At 40.6% G+C, this 21,886-nt stretch overlaps 1 protein-coding gene across 7 annotated transcripts; it reads right to left on the reverse strand.

Annotated features, from left to right (window-relative positions):
- Nucleotides 1-412: 412 nt before the first annotated feature.
- On the reverse strand, nucleotides 413-15,332 carry LOC129207128 (SERTA domain-containing protein 2-like). 7 transcript variants are annotated; one of them, XM_054827598.1, is made up of 5 exons: nucleotides 15,090-15,275; nucleotides 11,991-12,109; nucleotides 11,248-11,312; nucleotides 9,686-9,777; nucleotides 413-4,049 (listed from the first exon to the last, which is right to left on the reverse strand). In XM_054827598.1, the coding sequence occupies exon 5, from the start codon at nucleotides 4,043-4,045 to the stop codon at nucleotides 3,194-3,196; it is 852 nt and encodes a 283-aa protein (XP_054683573.1). In that variant the 5' UTR covers nucleotides 4,046-4,049; nucleotides 9,686-9,777; nucleotides 11,248-11,312; nucleotides 11,991-12,109; nucleotides 15,090-15,275; the 3' UTR covers nucleotides 413-3,193. The 7 variants fall into 7 exon arrangements, 5 of the variants coding, with proteins under 5 accessions (XP_054683573.1, XP_054683576.1, XP_054683574.1 ...); XM_054827601.1 differs by having other exon boundaries at nucleotides 11,248-11,352; XR_008577381.1 differs by lacking the exon at nucleotides 413-4,049 and adding an exon at nucleotides 8,408-8,703 and having other exon boundaries at nucleotides 15,090-15,332.
- Between the last annotated feature and the right edge of the window lie 6,554 nt (nucleotides 15,333-21,886).

The following is a 21,886-nucleotide window of genomic DNA, read 5'->3' on the forward strand; positions in this document are numbered from 1 at the left end:
AAAAGTGTACAAGTCTGAAGTGTCAACAGTACATGCATCAAGGACACTTGTATCTGATGCTTGCTTTCAAGCATGGCCACCCCTGCAGCAAAACTGAGAAATGCACAGGCAGGGAAGACTACACTGGGCAGTCCAGACAAAACCAGCCCAGTGTCACCTGCTCACACCATGAATCCCCCACCAGCTGGAAGAAATGCTCTGCAGGACACCTCCTGACACAAAGGGGAGGCGAAGCCCTGTATAGTATTTAGTATTTCTGGGGAGAAAGGGGGGGGGAAGAGAAGAAAAAAGTATAAGAGCAATCACCTAGGGAAAACGTTACATCTCCATGAGTAAAAGACCAAATGAATGGTGGCAAGGTACCGCGGGTTTTGGTTTTGAAACAGTCAAATACTGAAGGCTTCAAAATATAAATGGTTAAACTGCAAAACTGTGGCTTTTATTTCCAAACATACAATAAATAGGTCCACCACAACTAGCCTCTAACATCATTTTACATGGAAGGATTTTAAAATTAGTTTGTGCATATTTAAAAATTAAACTTCCCTTTGCACATAATTCCATACATAACTGAACTGCATTGCACTGTGATGCAAGCAACCAATTAGAAACAGAGCTTTGAAGCAAGCACTTGAACAAAAAATTGCATTTTGAATTGTTGATAAAACATCTACCAACAATTTAATCTATTTCTGAAGTATACAAAAATTTTTAGCATGTAAATGCTGAAAAGCAAGTTGTCTTCTCTTATGTTTCTGTAGGGGCTGCAAGGTGAGTAAGTGGATTTATTAAGTGTTCGCTATTTGCTACATGATATGATTTTCATACCAAAATATCTTTACTGCATAGTAACATTCCATATTTTCAAATGCAAAAAGAAATTAGATGCAGTCTTTTTATTTTATCCCTCATCACTGAATTTAAAGACATTTTTAACCACAACTCTGCTTCATCACAGTGCAGAAGGCCCTTAATATTTCAAGGATTTATTCAGTCATATCTTTAATACAAAAGTAGAGGCTGAGGAAAAGCCAGAGTAGTCTATACACAATGCACAATCTGTGTACATTCTGAAGCTGTACCTCTTCAAGAACTATTTATACACTCTTCAAACAAATCCCTTTATCCAGCAATTCAAAATACTTTAGATCAGAAGTTTTATATTAGAATCAATACATTATATGCATATAAATACATTTATACCCTTCGGTTGCTAAACAACCCAGATGGCTGCAAGGATGTGACCTGAACTGGTTCTCCATTGGTTCGGGATACCAAATTGTATTGGCAGCTGTTAACCACAATAGTCACAGTAAGAAATGGAGATCTTTGCACAAGGTAGGTGTGCCACAGCATCAGTTAAGACTAGAAATACCAGGTGACACCCTGGCCCCTTCAATAGGGCCAGGATTTCAACTTCTGTGAGATGCAACACACAGGCAACATTTTTTAACTCTGCTGATGCCCCATTCATGAAAAGTCTCAGCAGAACAACAAAAAAATCCCAAAAACCCAACAAACCAAAGCAAAGCTTTTACAACTGCAAATTTTCTTACAAGACAGGTGCTGCAGCTTTCAAGAACAGAGTAAAAGTTTTATAATTAAAAAAAAAACACAACCAAAAACTAATGTGCAAGTGTGTAATTCAGAAGACGATAGCAAGGATCCATACAGGCCTCAGTTCAAGCTGAAACTCAATATCCAAACTGTCTTATGGAAAAATAGTTCTCACTGCAAATCTCATCTTCAGTTAATGAGTGCGCTTGTATATACTTATATACACACCTGCTGCACATTCGCACCCCTCCTTCCCAGTACAATCTGCAGCATCATCATCAGCAACTGCCCCGAAGCTTCCAAAGCCCAGGCAGCCCCAGGCCTGGTGCTACATCCCAGCGGTCAGACCCCTGAGCTCTCACAGACACAGCTGCACGACAGTTCTTAGTCACCGGCGCTGACTCACCACATATCAATGAGTATTTCAGGAGTATTCAGAGCAGTAAGCACTGGTGTAGTAAGAAGTGTTCTCAACTTTGTTTCTTAAAGGATACAGAAATGTTGACTCTCTTGAGTATCCTCCAAAGGTGCTAGAAGTTTTAACTTTGAAGCGTTTCTTTCCACAATGCCAGGTATACAAATGTGTATCTTTTTAAATAATATTGCACATAAAAATAATCTTAAACTTTGTAGTGAAAGCAGGATTGAAGGACAGTGTTTTCCAAAACAGATTAAAAAGCTACCTGTACATAGCAAGTTTTAATTTAAAGAACGCCAAGATTATTCAAAATCTAAGCACATAATACTGACAGAAAAGTGTTAAATTGCACAATCTACATATAAATTACATTTGTAAATACTTAAAAGTTTTTAAACATTGAATACCCTTGATTTCACAAATCAGCTAGGTCACTGTCAAAGGATCAGCTTAATGAGTTAGAAGTACTTTCCCCCAGAAAAAATAGAAACAAAAAGATCTGCAGTCTTAGACGAAGCACTGGAAAGAGTTAAAGCATTTCAGCTCAGAGGTAGTGCTAAACACATCCAACTAGAAGTCCATTATATTTGAACTATGATGAAATAACGTAGTAAAATGTAGAAAGACTATAAAATTTACAAAAATAAATAGTTCTGAATGCTTTAGAAAATGCAAGAGACTTTGCTGACAAGTGTCTTGATCTGCTTTTCTGACCAAAAGAAAGCAAAGCACGTCTCATTTGTAAAATATACCCATCTCTAGTAATGCGTCTCCAATCCATGCAATCCAACTATGCAACTTGACATATGCCAACTTGGCATAGACTCTGATATTAAAAATAAAGTGGAGGCTTTGAAAAAGATCATCTCATATGAAATTTGTTTTGCATGTAAATTCTTCTGACAAATTAAAAATTGCACATAAAAAAGTTTATTGAAAGAGGCATGAGGGGTGATAAGGGTATGTGACTATTGTTCCACATACACCTTGGAAGGAAAAAGATGATTGCACAGTTCTGATAAATAAATATTTTTTTTTTTTTAAAAAAAACTTGCCACTTTTTTGGTTTATAAATTTTGGGATTATTTAGAAAATCCCACTATGGACAAATTATATTTAGTTTGTGTTTTAAAGAATTCTTTACAACTTTTCCAGTGGCTTTTATCCTGAAACCAAATGAAAGTGGCAGTTAAAAAGTATCTTTGGGTAAAACAAGTATCAGGATCCAACGAGAATCTCCATGATGTGGTCCAACTCACTCAGATCTGTTCTACATAGCTGAATGTTGCTTGCTGAAGAAGAATTACAAGACGGAAAGGTTTTCAATGGTTCTTCTGTAGCAAGAGATGGTGGTCTGGGTGGCATTAATGGAGGGCAACAGAAGTCCGAATCATACATTGAAGTGTCAATATCTTCAAAAATGTCATCTATTGCCAAATCCTTCAAGTAACTAGTTGAATTTGAAATCTCAAAGGAACCAAACACACATTCAGCTCCCTTCAAATCCTGTCTATCGTCTTCTAGTTTTAGACCAGTATTTTCTGGAAACTTTGGCTGGTCATCTCCAGTAGGAACCAGACAAGTAGGTGGGCTTATATCTTCTACAAAGTCTAAATCCTTCAGAATAGATGAAATAGCAGATGACATATCATCATCTGAAACTATCAGCAGGCTATTTTCAATTGGGTCTTCTACAGACCGTAAGTCACAACAGTTAGACTCTTGCTGACTAATACCTGAAGGCAACTGAAGAGAAATCCCAGATGACTCCATCCCTGTGTAGCTCTGAGTACTAGGAGTAATGCCAGGGCAGACATTAATTGGCTGCTGATTACTCTCTTGTCTCATTTCCTCTTGAATTTGCCGTACTGTGTTGGCTATGAGGACAGAGCGGTGCAAGTTCGGTTCCACCAGCATTTTGTATGTCTGTAACTTGGTGAGGCACATATTAAGCACCAACTGCCTCTTAAGCGGATATGGCAGATTTCGACTGGAATCAAAGGCACTCGAGAGACCAGCCATGTTCTCCTCATAGTCACTCAGCTTGCGTTTTAGACCTCTCCCCAACATGAACCTGAAAGAGAGAAATTATGAATTAACCTTGGGCAAGACAATCACTGCTTCTGCAAGATACCAACAGACACTTTTGAAAAGTCTGAGGCATACGATGTATTGGTTAACTTAAACTCTAATGCCACAGAACACTGAAAGACACAATAAAATCCTCAACAAGACACTGGTTTCATAAGATACACTTCCAGCTCTACTGTTTCACAACAATTTATTTTTTTTTTTAAACAGAAAACATGAAAAATATAGTAACTGTTTTTTAAAAATTTCTAAGTTTTGGTTTTAAGGTTTACTTTTAACTCTACTATGAGAATATGAATAATTTAAAAACTTTAATAGGTGAGCTTTTTAGCCTCTTATCCATTTGAATTATGTAGCATACAAAGATTCATTAATGAGAAATATCTGAATGTCCACTTGAAATAAAATAGATGCTTATCTTAATGATTAAAATAGCTATACAGAATATTTCAATGTTTTCATCTTAACATTTGTTACTAGCTACAGTAGGTAAGATTTTAAAGCTAGTTTCAACACTCATTTTGATCTCATTAAGGTATTTTTCATGTCTTGCTCAGTGTCTCTGAGAACTCTACAGAACTCATTTCTTTCTCTCTTCTTTGGTGACTGAAAGTTGTTTTACTACAGTTGAACCACCAAGCTAGACCAAGAACAGGGCCTCCCATGGGATCCTTATATCCATTCCATAGCTTAGCATTTTAGCTAAACAGTGGGAGGAAATTTGGCTGGGCCACAGAGCTCACAGGATGATGATCAGTGCTCGTGGCTGCTGGCTCACAGCTTGCGACTGACTTAACACTAGGGCATCCAGCAGGAGGCTATCAAATGGCATTTTAAAAGTGACCAATTTTGGTGAATAACTAAAAGAAATAGAATTTAGTTGCTTTCAGTCTGCTTTGTGTGCTTTTGCATTGAAGTACGGTAGGCCTAGAACACTGTGGTACAAAAACCGTATGCATGTACGCCTAAAATACACGTGATCCAAACAAATACATGCTTGGATACTTTGCAATTACCATTCAAAATACAAAGTGTTTTATTAGGGACAACAAGCACTATGCAATCACTTGTATGAACACAGAAAAGGAGTATACCATGCACAGGAAACACTGGTAAAATCTTGATTACCCACATCTCAATGTGCACATGGAATACAGACACCTCACTCCCAAACAATTAAAAAAAATTAAGCAATCATAAATTAGACACCCAGTGGCAGATTAAGGGCAGATCCTTCATACACAATGATCCAGACCCTGCATGCTGCACAGGGCCTCTCAACCTCCTTTTCATGTGAGCACTGGACACTGCCAGCAATAGCTCAGCTGATTGCCGCAGCTGCCAGCTGCTAGCCTGTTGCTAGACTTTTGGGGACAAGGAGATGGCAGCAGGATAAAGCCTCTTTTACTTTTGGGATTTCTCCAGATTTGCAGGAAGCACTGCAGGGCTCCATGGCTACATCCATCTGCCTAGACAAGGCTGTTGGAGAACTCAGCTCCTCTGGAGGAACAGAAAGTAGGCAAGCAGTGCATACTTCTCAGTCAAACACACAGGAAAAACACAGTTGGTAAAGGAGTTTTAAATTTAAGACTTCTTGGATCATACCCACTTTTTCTTTTAGGGACATAGCTGGATGACATCAAATTTATCATAAGAATGCATTTTTACATAACAGGTAGTAGTCTGGCCTATAGTTCAGTTTACTAACACATTCACTATCAAAAAACCAACCAAAAAACCTTTTTAATTACTTGTAATTTAACAGTGCTAGATTTTTTTTTTTACTTTGGAAGTCTATGTTTTAGTCCAAAGTTTTCTGCTAAAGTGCCACAGCACCAGCCAAGTCTCTTTAAAAAAAAAGTGCAAGGTGTCTGGATGTGGTGTCCCTATTTACCTAGGTGATCTTCCCACACTTAGCACTCCCCCATTCCAGCACCCCATTCTGAACAAACAGAACCAGACAGTACTGAGCACTCAACTACAAACAAAATCAGCAGAAATCTGGATACAAAGTTCAGGCATCAAATATAATAATAAAAAGTAGTTTGAGGGGGTGTGTATGTCTGTGTCAGGCATCCTCAGTCAAACTATCAACAAAACTGTCAGCAACCAATAATTTCAGACAGAATCTATGGAAAAAATCACAATTATGTAGGATTTACAGTAAAACTGTTGCTAAATATACCAACTCATAACATCATGAAGACAATTAGTGTCTGCAAATCATAGAAAACTTGTAATAAAATTATTACCTCTCCATTTTATGTAGCATTTAAATGTTGTTTACTACCTAAGGCATTACCCCATACCATTACTACAAAGAACAGAAATATACATCAAAATGGCTATTTCTTCACTAAGCACCATCCTTCCCATACGCTGCACACCAGTTTGTTTTCCTTTTTTTCTCCCCACTAACTAATTAAAGCAGACCAAAATTCACACTCACAAGGGAACTAAATTAAGACCATACAGGGAACAGTAATTCTGACATTTTATACATTCAGAATGCTTGGTTTTGACAATTTACTGCTTTTAATATATTTTAAAATATATACTTACACTTTGTTAGACACACAGGAAATACTAGACTTATCTATTTGAATTATATAAATAATGCTAATTTCTAGCATCTCAAAAATGGGGTAGTAGTGAAATTCTGTAAGCACGCTTAAAGAGCAAGCAAACTATCATATGAGAGTATATATAGTATTACCAAAAAAACTTAAAATTAAATGTTTAACTTCTAAATTCATACAGTAGTCTAATTAGACTAAATATTTCATGCTCATATACACAGACACCCTCCTTTTCATTCCTCAAATTTCCTTCATAAAATTTGTCCCAGAGCATTCTAGAAATATGTAACAAAGCTTGAGCACAACAGCACCACAAACTATAAAAATGAAGTGCAAGAAACATTACTTGCTCCAACTTCAAACGTTTCTATTTAAGAGCCTCCCCACTCTCTAGATGTCAAAGATTTTTTTTATTTAAATACACAAACATTCTCCTATCTTATGTTTTACAAATTCTGCCTGTATAGTACGATTTTTGCCTAATTGCAAGGATCCGTAAAAGTTCAGAAGTTACATAAAAATCTGGAAAAGGCTAATGAAACCCAGAGTACCACTGGTACAGTGGATTTAAAAATGACTAGTGTCATGGTTGCTACAGGAGACATTACATTTCAGTTCTTGTCAAACGCACTCAGCTGCTGACCTACAAAAGATACAAAGCCCCTTTGTTACCAGCTAATCTACATTTTATCAGGCCTTTTGCTTTACTTTCTAGCATAAGAATTTCTGACAGGGTCATATCCTTAACAAACTACTCCCTTTTTTCTAAATAACTTGCCCTTTTGTAGCACTGCATATTAGCACACACGTCCCAACCCCGAATTTCACAAACCAGTCAAATGCTCTCTTTGTAAGAGATATAAGATAATATAACATGTTGATCACATTATCTAGTTATGCAGTGCTCCCCCAACTTCAATATTTGGTACTAAGGAAAACAAACTGCAGTCCACACAAAAATCCACGCTACCATGCCCAGACAATCCCGTATTACTGGGTGACTGCTGCGCAGTTGTCAGTTCAAAGAAGCGCATGTTGGGCATACTAAACCACAAAGAATGTCTAGAAACTGCACTCTCTTTATTCCAGACTAATTCCAGGAACCTACTCAGATCTCAAAAAATTGGATCAAGTAACAAGATTTTGGAACATGCCAATCTGATAACTCTGTAATTTATAAGTAAATAAACTGAACAAAAATTAAAGTTTATGCCAACTTCAAATGTGAGGTCTATACGCAGCTGTTCAATAATTAAAGAGGCAAGCTGTAAATCACCCTTTTCTTGAACTTCAAGAAAAAGTTCAACAATGAATTTTTTTTTTTTTAGTCCAGATGCTCTATTTTAGAATCTTTTGTCATGAAAAAAAACCAAGAACGATGAGGAATCTCAATTTTTTCCTAGCATTTTCTCATCTTCTCTCATTATAGTAATGCAAACTGAGCCACAGGCCATTCATGGCAGAATGCTTTTTTAATTGAAATTATTTTGCAGATATAGAGAAAAGGAAGCAAACTGAACTCAATGTTTAGGAGCGCCAAACTCTCCATTCATGTCACTGAAGTACAAAGGAGTCTGTACGTAGAAATTCTGCCCCTGACGGCATGTTCCTCAGTTCCTTCCAGTTCCATGGAGGACATTCCACAGAAACTCCTCCCTGCTAAGATGAGAAGAAGCATCCATGCACTGTAATCCTACACCGTACCAGAGTCTGAAAAAAACTTGAAAGGAAGAGGCACGTCCCTGGCTGGCAAATCCACGTCCCTGGCTGGCAAATCCACGCAGGCCTGGTCAGAGCGCGCAGCTACTCAGAAGAAACATTCCAGGCTACCAAGAAAAATTCACATTGCGATGTGTTGTGGACAATACAGGACTCGTGCCACCATTTCAGAGGAAAAACACAGCTCCATCTGTCACAGGGTCTAATAGTGCAGTGCAGCTGCCACTGACACATGGTTAGGAAGTACAGCTGGAAATGGTCACAAAGAAGAATGCAGCATGTGAAAATCCTCAATTACTTCTATCTGGGCAAACTACTTCTTAATTTCCTCTTCCTCACCTTCCAAAAAAGGTTTTAAGAGCCAGTTAAACAATGTTCAGAACTCAGAACCACGCAGAGCTTTAATTTTCAGTAGAAAAAAGCTTAAAAAAACCATGAGCACATAAAACACAACTGCCACAGTTAGTATTGTCTGATCACAAACTTTTCATGCACTATAGTCAGCTACACAAGAGTTATTCATTTACCGTTAAAGAATATGTTTAAATAGCAAGATTATCAATAAAGTATTTGGCCTGCACTATGCAGGTCAAAATCATTTCATGGACAATGGTCACTTCTGGCTTTTCTTTTTAGGATACTGTTAAATTCAGACTTGTTTGATGCTTTTCATACAGCCACAGTGTTGCATTTTTCAGCCTAAGACTGTCTCAAAGTGATAAATTTTTCTTACAGGACAGAAAAATCGGATTTGAATAGGTGTAAGCACCTCATGAGTGAAAGCTGCCTGTCTAGTTTTCAGTAGTGCAACTTAAGTATTATAATAAAAATTAGAGAGTCCTTGTTATTGTAATTTGGGTAATTCCCTTTCAAAGTCTCCTTTAGCTTGTAACTGTAAAAAGCATGTAACAGTAAAACCAGACAGAAGTCTCTCTGGATTGCTAACTTGTGTTAGTGACTGGCCAAAGCTGACTGATAACCTGATTTTCTGCTCTCCTCTCTCTTACATGGACATGTTTCACAAGCAGGAAGTGCAAAGGAAGACAAATATGCCTACAGTTATGGTTATTTCTCAGAATTATTTGATGTATGCCACATACTATTTTTAAAGATAACCTTTCCCCTACCCAACTTACATTTTAGCTTAGGCAACGTAACTTCATTAATAGTTTTAATTAAGTAGTGGACTAGCTCTTGACTAGTGTTCCATGTATAAGCAGCTGCACAAGAAAAAGGTAAGGCTGAAGGTACAGTTAACACACACAGCATAAATCCTTTCCTCCCATCCGGACTTAACACTGATCACTTAAACATGACTTACGTAACACAGTAAGCTGTCAGACTACACAGAACAGTGTATCTGATCTGGTGTCCTCAGCAAGTGTTGGAGATCCCCATAACATCACATCTTGGCTGTTAGCAAAAATTAAGATGAAATGAGGGAAAGGAGGATTAAACACCTTAGAAAACACCAAAGAAAGTAACTTGGATGTAAAGACACTTTAAAATACACAGAAAAGTATTTAAGTCCATTGCCTCCCTGCTCCCCCCCCCAGCCCTACTCCAGTTTAGCCAAGATGAGTAACTGCTGAAGAAGGCACAAGCAGCTAAAAGTCTGCATACAGGGAGGAGTACAGTCCTACCACCTTACTCCCAAACCTGAACTCCTATGTGGCAACCTTTTTACAGGAGTTAGAAATGACCAGAGAATAGCTGCTCAAAGAAGAGAGAATTAATGTCAACTTTTTGGTCACCAGATCCTGACCTATAACACACCTAAGTCTGTTACCACTAAAGCAACTGGAACGCAGAACCAAGATATGCTACTGTTCAGACTTTAAAAAAAAAATCCAAACCCAGAACACACACCCCCAAAAACCAACCCCCAAAACCACACAGAAAAAACCCACATCTATTGATGTACCTAACATCCTTTCCCACATTTTGAAAATAAGAGTAGGCTGAATAGTATTCATTAAGTAGAGGAAAGGAATGAGAGGAAGACTGAATCTAGCACAGAATTAGCCTGAATTCATAACCTTCCCACTGTCATTCCACTCACTATTTGTGGAAGTAGAGAATAAATATGTATCATACACTAGTATTTTAGGAGCCAAAATGACGTTTACAAGGCACTTGGAAGTAAGTTTTACCTTGACTTCAAAGTTAGTTTGAACACCCCCCCCCCCAATCTATGTTATGTCTAATGGAATCTGGAAAATTCCTGCACTTATCTTTCTAAGTTCCTTACTCACATTTTATTTCACAAAGCACTGGTAAGAGCTTTGCTTTACAAACTACCACAGCTAAGTTTCAGAGCACATTTCATTCTGGAGAAGAAATTCCTCTCTTAGGATGTGTACCTTCCACAAGCTAAAACAAATGGATCTGGGCTGTTTACAACAGTAAATTAACCATACTCTCAGCAGCTGACATCTATCACTAGAGGCTAATATAGAAAGCTGCTGAGGCAGTACCAGTGTCAAGTAGAGAAAAACTTCCATCCTTAAAACAAACCAAACTACTGTCACTCTTCTCCTTCCTCTCCACACTTGTGTATTTAGTTCTACGTTTAAGAATAAAGCTCACAGGTGTATATTTTTAATAAGAGTGTGTTTAGCAGCTTTTTTCAGGAATTTTGGGTGGATTTTTTTCTTTTTTTAGCAGAAGAAGGGCCTAGAATCACTTAAACTAAGGTTCAATAGTAGTTAGCAAAAGCTAACACATGATCAAGAGTTACTAAATCTAGAAACTCCCATAGTAAAACTGTAATTAAATGAGAACAAAGGAATCCAAACAACAAGAACCAAACCACCACAGTTCCACCAAAATATCTCACTGGACAGACAAATTATCATTAGAACTGCAAATGTTATGACATACCTCTTCACAGCTTGTTCTAATCAACTGAACAGCTCTCAATCCGTTTTCTTTACAGTATCTATTTACTTCAAATACAGAGTACCAGATATATTCACCTGCATAACACTGACATGTATTTTAGTGCTAGTGATCTAAAAGATCCATTAATAACAGAAGTTATAGCTTATTAACTATATCAAATCAGCATGCCCATGGTTTAACACTAAAAGCAACCAAGAAAAAAAAAAGCGCTCTCTTTTCCTAATAGAGGACCATGCATTTACTCTAGCTCTCTGTATGGGATATTTAGGTAAATAATTTTCAATAACCAGATCAGAAATCACTTTAAATTTTCTCTAACACAGTAGCACACACTAACTTTTCTTCAGTATCCAAAGTGCCCTCTCCTCACAAGACAAGACTGTAACACTCAATTTCAGCAGCTGAACAGTGGACCTCACTATAAGATTGAGGCCTTATTTAACAAATTTAAAAAAAATGTAATCTTATGGCAGTATTAATTCTTTGTTACATTACAGTACTTCCTTTGTTATAGAGAAAAAAGGCAAATTCAGAACATTCAAACTAAAGTGCTTATACTATTCAGTAAGCCGAAGGCACTTCACTTCCTATCATATTCCCCATTTTTGAAAATTATTTTTCAATTCACCATTCTAACCCACAAAAATAACATCTACAGCTGATTATCAGAACACACAGTATGCACATACGATATGATTTCATAGAAACATACAAGTAGTTACCCTTAGAAAACAGAAAGGAGCCCAGGCAGGAAGATTCCAAATTTTGCATAAAGTGTGGTCATCCAAGAGTCTTGAACTATTCAAGAGGCCAAGCCATCCACCAACGTAGGATGATGTGACTTAAGGGGAAAAAAACAAAACAAAAACAAACAACAGAATATTTCATTACTATGTGAATTATTTTTTTTTAACCAGAAGTATGAAACACGAAGTTAAATACAACTTTTTAAACAGTCTGTGCTAAATGCTGTTAAAAGTTAAACTGAATAAGAAAAACTGATGTTCATGAATACACTGAAATAAGAGGTTTCACCTATGAACACATAAAACATGGAAATTATCTTTCATAAGTTAATACTACAGAATAGAACACTGATCCTCTAAGTGTAAGGCTTCAGGATAAGAACTTGCATTGATACTTCTTCAGGTTACTGAACACCAATTTAATCATCTCAGAAATCGTGTAACAGGAGAGACAATACCATGAACTCTAAAGAAGTACATTTCAGAATTATCCCCTAACATTTACAGGCTGGAAAAGATTTTTACAGGCTGGGTTAGTTTATTAAATTCCCTAATTTCCCTCATTTTCAACATACACAAAACCAATATGAGATGATAGCTGGCAGGATGTCCTATGATTGCATATAATATTCAGTGTAGCATCATTTTCATCAAAACCCTGATAAAGCAACATCTGCAATTTGGCTACAGATCACATGGATTAAATCATGGATTAGATCAAGGCACTGGAAACTCTGGGAAATGTGAAAAGGCTGAAGTGACAGAAAACTATGGACTAGGCCAGGAGATGTGGAAGGAATTGCATGATCCATGCTCTTGAGGTCTCAACTCCACCTGAAGAATCGAAGTTTTTTTTCATTCCAAGAATTAAAGCCCTTATACAGCCTACCAACTGGATTGTATTTAACAGGTATGTATGTATGTTGTACACACACGAACACATGCAGACACCTGCTCCCCAACTACAGTAAACCAATTACTTCACGAAACTGCCATAAGAGCGAGGACCAGTACTTATCCAGATAACTACAGTCCTTCGTGATCAAGGATCAAGAGTTCATATGGTATTTTACAAATCTTAAAAACAATACATAGTGAAAGGCAGTCTTACATTTAGACAGATGAACAAGTAAATGAATACAGTTCATTTTACATAGCAACTCATAGCCTGATGCTAGAAAAGGACTCCTCCGTTTACAGAATCTCAGAATCATAAAGATGCAGCAAAATACCTGTGACCTAAGAACACCACATCTAATCCACAGCAATAAACACATTAATATCTCCCTCCTCCTTCTAGAAGCTGACTTCTTTCCTATCTTAAGGAGATCCATGCTATTTGTAAATTAAAAACAAATAGACGAACGAAGACTCATAACCTATTTGCTTGGAAACAGCAGGACTTCAGAAGGTCACTACTGAGGTTTATTGAAGTGTACTTCTTAGGTCACGGGTGAGGTGTACATTCACTGAATCCTTAAAAAAGCTAACAAGCATACTGAAATGTTGAAGTTTTAGATTTCAGCACTTTAGTTAAAAAAAGTTAAAAGCATTTGATAAAAAATTGATACTGTTAATTGTATTTTAGAAGTTCAGCCTTTTGCTAGAAGGAGCTGATGTTCAAGAAGTTATCAAATTTAATTCTTTTAATATATACTTTAAAGGACTCCTGCAAAATTAACTGCTGAGGTTATGATTTTTCTTGTATATGATGTCACACTGGGACAAGTGTCAGGAAGAAGTACAGAGGTACGGTTACTAGGTTTAGTTTTTACAGTCTGTTAAAAAAAATACAGAAGACACATGGTAGCTGTAAATCACTATGAATTATATGTGCAACAGATTATTTTTTTCTTTTGTTTTCTTTCACTGCTGTCCCTCATAGTGTCCTAGTACCTGTTTATGGGTCACTTTAGAAAATTGAGGTTATAGCATTAATTTCAGTGTTTATGGTATTTTCCATATTGCAGTTAACTGCCTGAACTCAAGAATCTTAGCTGAATGAAAAACAAAGTAGAAAACTACTGTACAAAGCTCCTACCCATGTTTTTGGAAACGAACCGTTCCACCATGGTTTGAAAAATTCCAGGCCTATCTAGGGCAGAAAGTACTAACTGCATCTATTAGTGAGATGAATTTACGATATGCGTGAAGAGGCCAGGCTTGTGCTTCTCCAGCCTTACCCACCTACTTGTAGTTCAGACTAACATACACGTTTATTGCGACAAACAAAACCTGCTATTAAAAACGTAACTGCAGCGAATACAGAAGTCGTAACTCTCAAGAGGCAGCGATCACGAGTGCCAGAATCAAAAGCTGCGATTCAGGGAAAGCCTCTTTCCTGCCACCCTCCCTGCAGCCACTCCTGCGAGTGCACAAGTACTAATAAAACCCAAGGGAGCCTGCCACCATTTGGCCTTTGTGGAAGGAGACTAGTTGGTACTTCCTGCAGGCGGCCGCCCGCGCCTCCCCCCGCAGCAGTGGGCAGCAGTAACCAGAGACAACCTTGGGCTTCCCGAGCTGCGAAAAGTTACACTCCTCCCCCTTCCTCCTCCCCAGCTTACCAGAGACCCCGGCCAAGCTAATTATAACTGCGCTAACAACTTCCACCGCAGTCCCCGTTCCTGGCGCCCCGGTCGCCGGCCTCCCCAGCCCCGGCTGCGCTTCCACACACCCTTCCCCCCCCGCCCCGCACCCAACCGTAACTCCTGCGGGCTCGCCGTGCCCGCACTCCCCCCTCCCCACCTGTCTCCGCCAGCCCGTACCCGCGCTCCCGCCGGCCCCCGCCCTCCGTGCCCGGCCCACCCCTCACAACCCCACAGCCCCCCGGCAGGACCCCCCGTTCCTTCAGGAGGGTTCCGACTGCCCTCACCTCGGCCAGCCGCCGTGCCCAACCGTCCCTCTGCGTCCGTTACTGCCGCCCCCCCCTCCGCCGGGTCGTCTCCCTGCCTCCAGGCTCGCCAGCCCCACGCCCGCGCAGGGTGGGGGCTGCACTCCCGGTCCCTACCCCCTCACAGCACCTCCCGCAGAGCCGCCGCCCGGCCCGGCCCGACACGACCCTGCCCGGCGCCCCACCTGGGAGCGGAGGAAGTCCCCCGTTCCTTCGCAGCCTGCCGTGCCGTCCCTAGCCAGCCGGCCAGGCTCCCTTCGGCGGGGTTGGGACTCCGACCGGGAGGAGGCGGAGGCGAGCGCCACCCCCGCCGGGCCCCGGCAGACCTCCGCTCCGCCCTTCCCTCCGCCCGCGGCACCCACAGCGACGGCGGGGGGGGGAGGGGGGCGCTGCGCGCACCGCGCCCGCCAGCTGGCTGCCTTCTCATTGGCCAGCGGCCCTTTCAACCAGCCCAGCAACCATTTTCTGACTGGCCGGCGAGCCTCGGGGGTTGGACTCCGACTGGCCCCGAGGCATCGTCCAATGAGAAAGCTGAAAGTGCTAAGGCGGGCGGGGCCGCGCGCCGGCTTCACCCAATCGGAAGACGGGCGCCGCCGAGTCCCCCGTCCCCCGGCGCGGCGCTCCGGGAGGCGGCCCCGCCCGCGCAGCGCGGGTGCCGCTGACGAGAGCGGCGGCGGGGGGGGGGGGGGGGGGGGGGAAGGAGAGGAGCGCGCGGGCAGGCACGGGTCGGCACGCGGCAGGGCCGCACGCGCCGCCGCCCGCGGGCAGGGCAGGGCAGGGCGCGGTGCGGCCCCGCCCGCGGCGCCAGGCCCCGGGGCCGGCGGGGACCGCGGTGGCGGCGGGCGGCGTTCTCCGGACGAGCAGGGGCGGCTGCCCCACGTCCGGGCTCGAAACTATCCGCGGGGCTACCGGCAAGCCCAGGCCCAGCCCTGCACAGCCCTCCGCACCCACGCTTTTTTTTTTTTTTTTGGTTTAAACTCTCAGTCTCTGACCGAAATTACCAAATTTTAAGTACGAGGACTCGGCAGGGCCTCCATAGAGCAGCATTCCTCCAACTCCCGTTTCCAGGGCAGTTGGGAAACAAAGCGCATACATCTCGACCAGCGATAAAGCTACATCAAACATTGCACAATTCTTCCATAAATACTCACTTGATTTTTTTTTTTCTTTAAAGATGAGGTGGGTTTGGCTATGCTCAAACCTCTTATATTTGCTTTCCACGGGCATTTGCGTAATCAAGTTATATTGGCGCAAGAGTTTGTGCAAACCAGATTTCAAAATCTGACATTCAGGTATTTTTAAAGATTGATTTTGAGCCTTTGTCAAAGCCCGCCATGAGGTACCTGATGAATCCTCCAAAAGCTGCTCAGCTCTTGGAGCTAGGTTTAGATCAATCCCTTGGACAGTAAAACCAAACAAAAATGAAGCGCGCTTCCACAGACAGGTTCTTCCCACATTGAATGTGAGCACAGACGGAATTCATGCAAGGATTGTACATTGGCCTGATAAATACTTACAGAAACACTTGCAGTCATCTGGTGGAGATAAACTACAACTTTGATGAAAGATCAGTTGCTTTTTGCAATTGTTCAGCTAAAGAAAACTGATAGTTTTATGAAACCCCTCGGGTCGAACAGGCTTTAACCCTCACATCTCCCACAGGGGTGGGATGACGAAGGAAGGGGCAATGGGCAGAGGGACACCTGAAGGCAGGATCCACGGCTGGAGGCGAGGGGACCATCTCTCCAGGCCACCTCTCTCCTCCCGCCACCCCTTTCTGGGCCACAGCTGTGCTCCGACCTCGCTGCCAGGGGTCACGGAGCACAGAAGGGGAGCGAGCGCTGCCACAAGAAGCATTAATGAATCCTTTTTGACACACTGCCGGGGCTGTGCCGGAGAGGAGCACGCCTCCCCGCATGGCTGGGGGTGACACCCCTGCCCCCACAGCCCATCTGTTCCACCATGTAGAAGCAGGGGTCCGGTGGCAGGGTTAAGGGGGAGGAGCAGACCAAATGCCCCCCATTTCCCTTCCTTTCCCTTCCCACCACACGCTGTGGCTTAAGCGGAAGAGTAACTCCAAGATGTTCAGGATTCTTCTGCTCAAGTCAGCCAGGGACAACCAGGAGTACTGCACCAGGACCGACCCCTGCCATATGCTAGGGATTATCTCCAGGGAACAGAGGATAGGCTACAAAGGTACCTGGTGTACAAGGGACGTAGCTGGAAGGATTATGTCTAATGCAGCACATAAAGGGGCAATTTAACCCACACCACCGCCACAATGTTTTAATAACTTGAGTGAAAACTAGGTTTTCTAGACTTGACTCCAGTTGGCAAAAACTACAGGGTAAAGCACATTTCTCCCTCTTCAGCAGACACCAATGCTGGTCACTTCGCTTTCCCCACCTTTGCTTAAGGTATTACCCTAACATGGTCAGCTCTCTTGTAACCAATTTCTGTTTGGTTTAATGGAAAAGGGTGCACATGCCTTCTACAGCAGGTGTTTCTAGAACCGTCAGTTCTGCTTCACACGTGCTCTGACAAGATCTGTGAAAAAAGTTAACACGGGGTTGTTTAAATACACACACCAGAACTTTGGATTTATGGCCTAATGTTTAGAGAAGTTAACAGAAATTACACAAAGTACACACTATCTGCAAAGGGTTTTGTCACTTTTTCCACTTGTGTCAAGCGTTAACACCAGGGAACTGGAACCCAGTTCAGCTGAGCGGTGTTTATGTGACCCGAAACTCAAATCTGAAGCTCTGTTTGTCTCACACGCTTTCTTAAGAATTCAGAGATCTGAGCTTGCATATAAGGTCTTTCTTGACAGAAGCCTTCTTTAAAAGGCCCTTTCTCAAATGAAGTCATGTTCTAGGACTCTCTAATGTTCTCCCATTTTGCCTTAAATTAAACTCAAGACAAACAAAAGACTTAACAATATGATTTTTTTTTTAAATGATTAAAACATGGTCTTTCAGTATGACTATACTCACCACAGCAGGCCAGGATACCATTCTCATGAGCATCGTTTTGCTTTTGCAGCAAATTTCACATGAACCAGAAAAAACCCTGACCCCGAACTCAATCAGGGTCTCTATGTAACTCATCTGAAAGGATTACTGGAGGTCTGCTACTTCCACTTACCTTCATACTAGGCACCTATTGAAAAACCACAGTTCTAGGGACACAGGAACTAATGAAGGCTGGTTTCCTATGGATTTATGCCTGTGATTAATTGCCTCTGTGTCTTAAGGTACAAGCTCTAATTGAAACTGGTCTCACATCTGGAAACTTATAAATGTCTTTCTCTTATCTTAATTACTGGCTATCCATACAGAACGCAGTTTTCTTCTGCGTTCCTCTCTTTCACCTGCACACTAAAACAAATAAATTCTAAAAATGTGACACACACTGAGAGATTTGCCAGATTTTGTTGAAATAAGTAGCTATTCTGAAGCTGAAAAACAGAACAATCATGTATGCCATACTTCTATAGGAAAGGGAGAAAGGACAGTGCCTACTGCATCCAGCTTTGGTTTGTTTTACCACCTCTTTTTGGTGGTAAAGCCTCTGTGAACTACAAACTAATCCTGCGCTTACTCAAGTTAAAAAAAAAAAGCACCATGACTCAAGATGGTAATTTTTTTAAAAAAACCCCACATTACTGAATATTTGTCAGAGTACTAAATAACCTGTTACTCTATTTTGTCAAAAGAATCACAATTTACAAGAAAAAGCACTTTCTCCCTGTACCTTTCAAGCAAAGCAGAGACACAAAAGCAAATGACATTACTGGGCTTCAATTAAAACAAATAACCATGCAAAAATTTTATCTTAAACTTCAGTCAGCTCACCAGACAAAAAAACCCCACCACCCAGTACTTTCCATATCGAGCCTTTCTCTCAGTAATGATCTCACACACAAAAAAGTGAATTTGTTACAAGTACTGTTTTTCTCCTCTATTAAACTCTTTTGGCTTTTGTTTTGTTTTTAAGCAACATAACCTGCTTTTCCTTAAGAAATCTTGTTTTGGAAGCTTACACAACACAAAGTTGAAGTTACAGACAAATTTTGGAGATCAAGAAAATGTAATGTAACTGGCACATGAAAAACACAATACACTGTTCCTTTGTTGTAACACTTTACTATTGCAGTACTTACTTGCCACTTCCCACATGCTCCTAGGGGACTTCACAGAAGACATGTGAATACAATTTCTTTTTAATTCTGTTTTTGCAAGAAGTCATGTAATCACCTGTATCTTCAATTATTCTTCCCTAAAAAGATGATAGTTGAAATTACTGAATGTTTTCCCTGCAATGGAAAGTTGCCTCTAGCTTTATATTTTCCTGTTGACACGTTGGTTGTGCATCAAGTTTTACCACAATAATTCTTTAGGTCATAAAACACTCATTTTGGGGGAATCTTGGTTAAGCAAAGGAGTAATTGTTTTTACCATAGAAACTTATGAAAATCATGTCAGATAATGAAATTTTAGTATTTTTCACTGGCTTTTAAAAAAAAAAAGTCAAGTCACTACAGACATCTGAAGTAAATCTCTTTCCTGACAACTTGAATTATTCAGGGGGATTTCATCTCTTTGTGGAACTTCTTTAAAAAAAATAGGAAAATTTATCTTAACTGTCAACTTTGCAAGAGACACCAAAAGGACTTTAGACAATCCTTGTGAAAGCTTATAGCTGAATGAGCCAAATTGACAAAAATACATATTTTCCTAAGATGTATTTTTCATTTCTTTGGAACTTGGGGTTTTTGTACTTTTAATATTAGTCAGAGAGTGTGAAATCACACTCATTTGAGAGTTGATGAGCAATCAAAATTTGTCATGATCAGTCATGGGTTTTTTGCATAAGGGACTATAATCCTAGGCCTGAGACATAAACATACTTTCACTTTGAACAAAAGTCACTTTTGAAAGCACTTTTATTTGCCTTATCCTAGATGTCAGCAAATAAATGGATATTTTTTCATCCTAGCTGTTGAGAGAGTGTTTAGTTATATGAGAGTATGGAATAAATTACAGAACTGTAAAGCAGTCATACACTCAAATCAATATTCTGAGGCACAAGACATCCATAATGGTCTGATAATTACAATATAAAACTATACTATGAGTCAATTTACAGTAACGCTTTTTAAAATGTCTCCTAAAGCAGTCCAGACATACCTGAGACTTCAAAACCACTCTAAGGACAGCTTTGAAAACAGGCAATTCCTGGTGAGCATGAAGACCCACGTGCGAATCCCTGACCTGCTCAAGACTGAAACCCCTCACTGCTGTGCCTCTGAGGTGGTCTGGAAAAGTGCTTTTCCTCTGGAGAAACAATTCCCTCTTCGTTTACCAGCCTGGTCCTTTAAGCAAATACGGCTACATTCATAGAGACAGGCAACATCTTTTGCTAACCTCGCAGAGCTGCGGAAGAGAGAGGGGATTAAAAATAAGAACACCAAACAACACAACATACACCAAGCAAACAGGGAAGCAAAAAGCAGGCAAGCTTTCACATGCATAAGCCATCATTAACACAGCCTGGATCCTCACACTTCTTGCCTTTGCTGAATGTCTGAGCCACACAACCTCCACGTGTTCGGGATTTTCTGGCAAGGGAGAAGGAGAAATAAAACCACCAACACAGAAGAGGACAGATATTCAAGGTTACCTGAGAAGGAGGCAGATCTGATGTTAGCTATTTGCTTGAAAGTACTTTCTTTTGTGCAAGTGTACAGCTGGGTTATGTCATTCTGACCAGCAGCCTTGTTTCAGACACAGCGGTGATTGCTGTGCGAGTTTCACAGCTCTTTTCCCTAGGAGCACATAAAAGAAAAAAGGCTGCTAAAAGTGGTGGCAAAGTCTTACAGAAGCCTTTCCTAATTTAACAGAGATTATTTCCCATTTATTTGCAGAAATTAAGAAAATCACCATCGGCAAGTATCAGCATCTCTTGCCATTTGTAGTTAACAGTTCTCAAAGTAAGTAATTTAACATTCACCGTCTTACAGGCACCCTATCACCTCTGCTGTCTCTTAGTATCTAAGAAGAATACATATATGGGAAGTAGACTCTATTAATCTTTAAATGATGCACATTTAACTAAAACCTCTTTGGACTAGCAAAGAAATGACAACGCGACTCAGAAAAACAAAGCTTTAAAAAAACAAAAACAAACAGGAGTGAAACTACTGAGAACGAGCAGTGGAATTAGACTGAGACAAACCAATAAAGCAGTAGGGAAACAAGCTGCTTTTACACTGACTGGTCCTTGCAAAGTCAGACCAGTTCCAGGAATGCATCAGTTCTGTACAGTGACTGTAAGTTTCAGCAATACAAATTCTTATTCCTGCTGAAGACTCGAGCCAAGACATAAGGCATGTAAAAGCACGTAAGATTTGGCATAAGTTTTAAGAATGTAATAAACCAGGATATATATTTCTGTTTAAATGCTGAACTGCATAAATGCATACTTACCTAATACCTTTCCTGTTAAGCCAAATATTCTCTACAAATTACTCTAACTAGGCACAGCTACCTCAGTAAAGGAATGCACCCACATGCCTGGGACAGTAAGATATATACACACACATGCATTTGACATACACAGTTTCAGAGTTATGAACAAATTACACTAATTCCTAGCTGTACGATGGAGACTGGTACACACTAAGGAGGTGGGAGAGAGCATCTTTTAAAATATCTTAATGTGCAATTGCTCATTTAATGAAAATGGAGGGCAAGGGGAGGCAGAGGGGAACACCCGCAGTCGTTTTAAACCACAGTTCATAGCAGTTTTGGGGAACTTTCCCAGAGGGACAGAAGATATTCAGTTACTTGACTCTATGCTAACATTCCCTTTACAAAACTTTGAAAGCACCTGACTTTCTGCTTTACCCTAAGGCATCTGCTGTCTGATTCAGTGGACCTATTCACACACAGAAAAGCATCAAGAAAAATTCCCTGCA

This window comes from Grus americana, chromosome 5, assembly GCF_028858705.1.
Source record: "Grus americana isolate bGruAme1 chromosome 5, bGruAme1.mat, whole genome shotgun sequence".
In the NCBI taxonomy this organism is placed as follows: domain Eukaryota; kingdom Metazoa; phylum Chordata; class Aves; order Gruiformes; family Gruidae; genus Grus; species Grus americana.

Coding starts and splice junctions, on each gene's coding strand:
- LOC129207128 (XM_054827599.1), bottom strand. CDS start 4,045: ATGTTGGGGAGAGGTCTAAAACGCAAGCTGAGTGACTATGAGGAGAAC.